This window comes from Penaeus monodon, chromosome 35 (genome assembly GCF_015228065.2).
Source record: "Penaeus monodon isolate SGIC_2016 chromosome 35, NSTDA_Pmon_1, whole genome shotgun sequence".
Taxonomy (NCBI): Eukaryota; Metazoa; Arthropoda; class Malacostraca; order Decapoda; family Penaeidae; genus Penaeus; species Penaeus monodon.
Window position 1 is genome coordinate 1,986,300 of NC_051420.1, and position 7,073 is coordinate 1,993,372.

Consider the following 7,073-nt stretch of genomic DNA (forward strand, 5'->3'; position numbering starts at 1 on the left):
AAAAGTCACAAGAATGAATAAGGTTTACAAAGTTTAAAGTACACACTAGTTCCAATTCTAGTACCAACTCATCCAACTCCTAAAAACCTAACAAAGAAGCCGTGCAAGCAAAAGAAGAGCGGCGGCCCCTAGAAAGACAACATAACACTGCCATTCGAAACTTGGAATCCCTTTCGTGATCTGACTCGGCAACAATTATGGGTGCTTGAGACCTGCCTTAGTGCACAGACGACAAAAAGGCGGCTAGGCTTTGGGAAATTAGCCTACCTGAGATGAAGGTGCAAGTTTATAAGTTCCTTTGAAGAAATCTCAAACTCGGGCACGAGGGCACAGATATTAACGTTTTTTTTTAAAGTGAACAAAAATCTCTTATTTTCATTCTTCTCTCTATATAAAATAATTAATAATAATAATAATAATAATAATAATAATAATAATAATAATAATAATAACAACAAAAATAATAACAATAACAACAATAATAATAATAATAATAATAAAAATAATATCCCATAAAAAAAAATAAAAATAAAAAAAAATATATATAATCATTGACATTCATTAGAAGTGATAATAATCACAATTAGCACCTTTTAAAGTAAGCCAAACAAGTCTCCGAATGAAACAATAACTTCCGACAATACACAACCTCCTATAAAATATTTGTGCAAATTGTAAGTTGGAAGAACTGTTCCACTTTAAGCCTAAATATCAAATATCACACCAATCTAGGCTCCATTTTGCTGGCAACCTCATTGCAATGGCAATCATTTACAAATCAATAAATTCCTTTCTCACCACATTCTTACTACCTCATCTTTAACAACCAGAACACCTGATTCCTAGAAAAATATTTAGATTATTATTGACATCTCTCATGCCCTCACCCGCCAAACAACCAAGAAAAGAAATTCATAAGAATTCCTTTAACAACTAACCCACAGTGAGAGAATGAACCAAGGTAAAAGGAAGACAACACTCTTTACTTACCATAACCTTCCTTACCTGGCAGGACTCCTAAAGCCTCAAAGACCAGACAATTTTAGAATTGATAGCAATTCAAGAGCAAATCATTTTCTATACAATTAGCAATGAGAAGTGATTATATGAGAAACTTGAACCTCTTACTCAGATCCTGAATATGATGAAGTAACACCTAAGGTACAGGTATAAAGAGCCATTACACATTCTTTTCCCAGAAGAGAAAAATAGTACAGACAAGCCCTATATCCTGTTATACGTACAAGTGTTATATTACATGCAATGAGATCACAAGTCTTTTAGAATTGCTTCAACTGTGTGTGTGTTGTGTCTTCTTCTGCAGCTTCTCTATTGTATCCAATCAATAGTAAAATAACACCTTATGTGTACATCCATGAATATGGACATGTGTAATTATCACTGAACATACAAATATGAATATTTGTATCAAATAATTCATTCTCACATCTGCAATGTCAAGCCTTTGAAAATATATCAAAAGCTAATCGCAATAGTGGTGTTCAGTCAGGCCCATCTTTGATGATAATAAAAAAAGATCTACTAACATATATATGATAAATAATGCAAAACTTTCCAATTGTTCTTGTCCTCTATGTTTTGACAAGTTTTCCATTCTGAAAATGTTCTTAAAAAGCTATTAAATTCACTTATTTTGAATTCAACTGTGTAAATTACTACCTATCTGATAATCTTGTACTACTTAATATCCCTTTGTACAGATAAATACATATATGTTATATAAAATATTCTGAAACATGAATGCAACTTCTCAGCTATCACTCTAGAATCCTCTTGGCTCCAGAACCTTGCTTGCGATAGTCAAAGCAAACAGAGAGGGCGGAGATTTAAACCACATTTCAGGAAGGACAAAGCCTGGGCTTAGTAAGCAAGCAAAGTACATCATGAAACGCAAACTAGGTCACCCACCTTCTATCACAAGAGAAAGGGGGACAAAACCCGAGAAAATGCTGACAAACAATAAGGCAAATGTCAGGGACTGTAACTACAGCAGAATCTTTGAAGGGTTTCCCCACTTTGACAAGGAAGTGTGCAATACTGCCTTAATGTTGAAGAACTGGGGTCATGTATAGTTATACAAGGATGACACAAAAACGGAAAAATTGACATGAAGTGAAGACTACAAGAAAAGACAGATACAGAAAGACAATAAAAGGTTAATACAAGGTATGAGGAACAAAGGAAAATTATAAAAATCATAAAGAGAAGGCCTCCGTACACCTGAGCACGAGTACAAGTAAGTAACCGGGCAACGCACCAAAACGAGGCGGAAGAACACTCGAATACAGCAGCAAAACCGCAGAGAACAACAGCAGATGCACTTAAATGAAAGGAACAGCGAGCCAACTGTGCAAGCAAATGCAGGACGAGCCAAAACATGACAATAATGCACCCAAGTAACGTGGTGAGAAGGTCAGAGTATCGAGAGGCTACGATACAACAACGAGGTCGGACCACAAGCACGAACCGCAGGGGATGGAGCCGGCGTGAGGCCGTCAGGGAAAATCCTCGGAGAGCGACCTCGGTTCGGGAAACAGGGAGCAGAGTGCCGCCCGGGGGCCACGGGCACGGCCGAGGGACGCAGCCGAGGGCAATGCCGCAACACGGGGAGACCGAGAGCAAGTAGCAATAAAGGAATAAACAGGAGAAAGACGAATACTGAGAGCAAACAAGAGAGAGGTGCCAACCCGGGGGCAGGACAGGGCCACGAGGGTGTACCAGGCCAGGGTGCCGGGGGAGAGAGCCACCCAGGGCGAGGGGAGGGTGCGGAGGCCAGGAGTGCCCGCAAGGACCCCGGAGGAGGAGCAGCAGAGGGGAGGAGGAGGGCGGGGAGCAGCCCTGCCGTGCCCAGGGCGACCCAGCCTGGGGGAGGGAGGGGGAGGGGGCCGAGCAGGGCGACCCCCGGGGCTGTCCTGCAGCAGGGCGACCCCCCGGGGCGATGCACCCCGGGGCCGGCAGGGCGACCCCCGGGGCGACCCCCAGGGCGACCCCCAGGGCGACCCCCGGGGCGATCCTCCAGCAGGGCCGACCCTCCCATCAGCTGTTTCCTCCCCGTCGGAGCCAACATGCAAATCCACCGCCACGCCCTTCGGCCTCGGGGCGCCTGGCGGGGCCCGAGCCCCTGGGCGGCGGGCGGAATTCCTGCCGAGGCGCCGGCGGGGCAGGCGGAGGGCAGGGCGCCGCGGCGGGGAATCGCAGGCGGAGAGAGGAAAGGCGAGGCGGCCGAGGGGAGGCAGACCCGCCATCACGGAGGCGACACGCAATACTTACTACTTATTTTCATCCCCGGGAAGGAAACTGAAGGTGGCCCTTTGTTCCCCTCGGCGAAGCTCGTCGTCCTGGGTCGTCCACTCATCGTCGGAAAGGTTCAAATAAGGAGGAAACTGTCGAAAATCCCGTTTCATTTCACGCGCACGAGAGAATCACGGGCCCAGCTCCGCCAGGCAGGTCCATGTTTCCTGCTATACTACCTCCCTTGCCGTCATCACTGAGGTTTTCATGGTAATTCACACACTACAGGGGAGTCATATCCCTCCGAGGCAGCCGCGAGGGCCCAACGCATGAGTGGGATTTCCCGATATTCCTCCCGAGCGCCGCACTCGCGATATTCACAGGCCTTGCGAGATGCGTTCCATTATTGATCCCGAGGCGGACGGACGGCTCGCCAGCAGACGGCGCGCTCTACTTCGCCTTTGCGCCTTTAATGCCACGCCGCGGGACTGCTGCCGCCGTCCGGACGCCGTGCATGGCCACGAGGAATATTCTCCGACGGGGTGCGCGTCGCGGCGGAGTCGCAGGGGCGCGATTTTATTTTTCGTCCCGCGGCCCGGAATTCCCTTCAGAAGCCTGGCGCGAGACGGACGTCATTATTGGAACCGCGGCCTGCCATTGACCGAGCGGCGGCGCTCTCCGCCAATCAGCGGCCGGGACGCGCGCGGCCAATCAGCGGCCGGGATGCGCTCGGCCAATCGCGCGCCAGATCCCGGCCCGACTGGCAACGAGGCTCGGACCTTGCCACATTCACGCCGATTCATTATTTACGGCCAACCTTTCGCAAATATGTGGTGCGATCTATGGCGTTTGTAATTAGGATTCTGTGTGAAAGATGGGCGGTCGAGTGTTGGCGGTCGTGAATGGCCGCCTTAAAACGTGGGAAGTCGTCTGGGCGCGAGGTTTTTCTGTTTCATTGGAAAGGGTGATCTCTCGGTATGACGTCATTAACAAGAGACGATCGATGGGCGCACACTTTTAATGAATGAACGTACTCCTCTTGTCCCTATAAATCTGATCTTCTCGACCCATACTTTGTGTGGATAATAATCGCGGCTTTGGTATGCGAAAAGGGAGGAATTTGGAAGACCACTTCGCTGGGAAAACGAACGAAAATCAACCAAAGGAACAGATATCTAGCATCCAGAACCAAGAATCCCACAGTGAAACACACCCCATTCATCGCTATCATATGTATAATAGTATGATACAATTTATGCAAAAAAAAAAGAAGGACACGTGCAGAGATAATTGAATGTTCTCCGTCCCAATTTGCTATGATGCCAAATTTTATATTTCTGACATTGACGAATCAGAAATGTTTTTTGTACGCAATTGTAATTTTCATCGTTTGCATGCATATATATATATATATATATATATATATATATATATATATATATATATATATATATATATATATATATATATATATATATATATTGATATTGATATTGATATATAGATATACATGTGTGTGTGATTTATACACACACACAAATATATGTATATATATAAATATACACAAATATACGTATATATACACATATATATGTGTGTGTGTATATATATATATATATATATATATATATATATATATATATATATATATATATATAGAGAGAGAGAGAGAGAGAGAGAGAGAGAGAGAGAGAGAAAGGTGTGTGTGTGTACACACACACAAATGTTTATATGTATATATACATATATGTATATATACTTAAATATATAAACACATATATGTGTACATATATGTATATATACACACACACATATATATATATATGTATATATATATATATATGTATATATATATATATATATATATATGTGTATATATACATATATGTACACACACATACAAAGGCATACCTGTATCCAAGCAAAACCTTTAAAAAGCTGTCTTCATCATGAAACGCCTAATCACCTACATATTAATCGTATAGTCGCAAGCAGGAAGGGGGATAGGTGTATCATCTATATCCTGGGATTTTTGCATTTTAATAATAAAATAAAAGAGTCCGGGGAAAACTTCGGAAAGCCCTTGACCACCACAAAATAAGGATTCGAAAACCTCTACTTCTCCACCGAGCGATATAGAGAAGTCACCCCTGCACGCACGTATGGAAACCAGCAGAACCGTCGGACGAAAATGCTCAAAGAAGAAGAGTGCGATTGTATGATTTGGTGTTAGGCTACAAATTTACCTTTGTGATTGTATGGCTTTTTCCATTATCTAAACAGCTGGCAAGAATGTTAAGATTGGTCATGGATAATGGCTTTCGTAATTGTAAAGTATGAATGTATCTAATGTACTCCACAAGAAAAAAAGAATATGTATATATATATATATATATATATATATATATATATATATATATATAGTGTGTGTGTGTGTGTGTGTATGTATATAGGTATATATATATATATATATATATATATATATATATATATATATATATATATATATATATATATATATATATATATATATATATAGGTATATATATATATATATATATATATATATATATGAGGTGTTTTTCTCTCCCTCTTTCCACCCTTTCTACCTTCTCTCTCCCTTTTTTCCTTCCCTCTCCCTCTCCCTCTTATTCTTTCCTCCTCCCTCTTATTCTAAGCCCTACATCCTCACCCTTTTCTACCTCCCTTCCCCCCCCCCCCATCCTCCCCTTTTCCTCTTTTCCCCTTTAAGTCTCCTCCATTTCCCCTTCTGCTGCACCTCCCCCATGTCCCCTTTTCTCTTTATTCCACCTTCTCCTCTCTTTATCTCTCTCTCCTCTCTTTCTTCTTGTTCCCTTCTCCTTCTCTCCTACCTTAATTCTTCATCTTCCCCCTCGGATGGTCGTGGTGGTGGTGATGATGGTGATGATGACGATGATGGTGATGAGATGAGATGATGGTGATGAGGAGGAGGAGGATGATGATGATGGTGATGATGATGGCGATGATGATGATGATGATGACGATGATGATGATGATGATGGTGATGCTCACAATAATATCAATAATAATAAGAATGATAATGACAATAGCAGAGCTTTACAACAAAAATGAATCGTCCGCAGTCACATGGAATATCACTCCAGGTATAAGATGGTCACAATACATCAAAATGAGTCTTGAAATCCGTAATCGCATAGCATGTTTCAGGCGTAAAACGAAGCGTGTCGTGCGAACGGACGGACGGGCAGACGAACGAAACGCAAGCAGAGGTTTGATGAAAGGGTAAAATGATGGGTTTTGAAATTGGTGTAAGTATACACAAATATATTTTGTGTAAACATGTATACAGACACATACATACATACACACACACACACGCGCACACATACACACACACACACATACACACATAATAAAATCACACACATAATAAAATCACACACACATACAACACACACACACATACACACACACACACATAAAATCACACACACAACAAAATCACACGCACAAACACCGTTATCAATGCCTTGGAGAAGGACGACGCATCTCCGTCTCCTCGGTCAGGCTATCGCCGACCCCGGGGGGGTTAGGGACCTCCACTTATGTTGCCGATCTTGAAGAGAAAGAAATATTCTTTGCTAAACTTGGCTCGGTGATGGACCGATGCCCAGCATGAGGCACTTTTTGCTCTGGATGACTTCCGCAGACACTGACAGTGGCAGAATAGCATAGGCTATTGCTTCATTTCTGGTTAAGGTTTGGGCGAGCTCTCAAGGAGAAATGTGTTGCATCAACTTGCAACTAAAACGGAAATA

At 42.7% G+C, this 7,073-nt stretch overlaps 1 protein-coding gene across 2 annotated transcripts in view; it reads right to left on the minus strand.

Moving 5' to 3' along the window:
• The window catches only part of LOC119594972 (protein kinase shaggy-like), a 97,706-nt gene extending 93,789 nt beyond the window's left edge, over positions 1 to 3,917 (minus strand). Inside the window, exon 1 of one of the 2 annotated variants that reach the window (XM_037944102.1) lies at positions 3,292 to 3,917. In XM_037944102.1, the coding sequence (XP_037800030.1) occupies positions 3,292 to 3,376 (85 nt within the window). In that variant the 5' untranslated portion in view covers positions 3,377 to 3,917. The remainder of the gene's footprint in view (positions 1 to 3,291) is intronic. The other variant, XM_037944103.1, reaches the window with a different exon arrangement.
• Between the last annotated feature and the right edge of the window lie 3,156 nt (positions 3,918 to 7,073).